This window comes from Egretta garzetta, unplaced genomic scaffold (assembly GCF_000687185.1).
Source record: "Egretta garzetta isolate BGI_Z169 unplaced genomic scaffold, ASM68718v1 scaffold135, whole genome shotgun sequence".
Classification (NCBI taxonomy): Eukaryota; Metazoa; Chordata; class Aves; order Pelecaniformes; family Ardeidae; genus Egretta; species Egretta garzetta.
The window spans coordinates 980,924-981,614 of record NW_009259594.1 but is presented as its reverse complement, the minus strand read 5'-3'; the positions used below and the strand labels follow the sequence as shown (position 1 = coordinate 981,614).

The 691-nt window shown below is 67.6% G+C and overlaps 1 protein-coding gene across 1 annotated transcript in view; it reads left to right on the top strand.

The window, feature by feature from the left end:
- The window catches only part of PDZD7 (PDZ domain containing 7), a 7,657-nt gene that overhangs the window by 4,268 nt on the left and 2,698 nt on the right, over positions 1-691 (top strand). The window contains exons 9-10 of the mRNA XM_035893639.1: positions 2-155; positions 543-689. Coding sequence (XP_035749532.1) covers positions 2-155; positions 543-689 — 301 coding nt within the window. The remainder of the gene's footprint in view (position 1; positions 156-542; positions 690-691) is intronic.

Here is a 691-nt window from a genome sequence, read left to right as displayed (position 1 = left end):
GCGGGACACGGCCATCCGGGGCCAGGGTGCCCGTGAGGCCTCTGGCACCCACCCACGCCGCACCTTCGCCCACTCGCCCAAGACGGCACTGCTGCTGGCGCTGAGCCGGCCCCGGCAGCCCATCACGCGCTCCCAGAGTGACCTCACCGTTGCTGGTAGGCACCAGGGCATGGCCCTACACGTGGTGGGACTCACCCCTGGCTGGGGTTTCCCCCCTACCCTGTACCTCCAGACCTGGGCATCCCATAGCTGAGCCTCTGCCCCTCACAGAGCCTGTCCCCTGCTCAGGCATCCTGTAGAGTCCCTGGCCCCTACCCCAGCACCCCCACCCATATGGGCACCTGGCCATCAGCCCTGGGCATCCTATAGCCCTGCATAGCGCCCATCCTGCCCTCCGACCACCTGAGCCCTGCAGCAGGTCTCTCTTCCAGTCCCCAGTAGCACCCCCAGGTTCCCAGCCCAGGCTTCTTCCCAGCCCCCAAACACCATCTGAGGTGGCATCTCCTGGCCCCTTCACTCCAACCCCCCCTCTCTGTCCCCAGAGGAGAAGCGGAAGAAGGAGAAGCCGGAGGTACAAGGGGCACAGGGAGCCCCCCCGGGGCTGCACCGCTCCAAGACCCTTGTCAACCTCTTCTTCAAGGGGGGCCGTGCCACCAGCCAGAGCTGGGGCCCACCCAGCCAGGACCCCCCA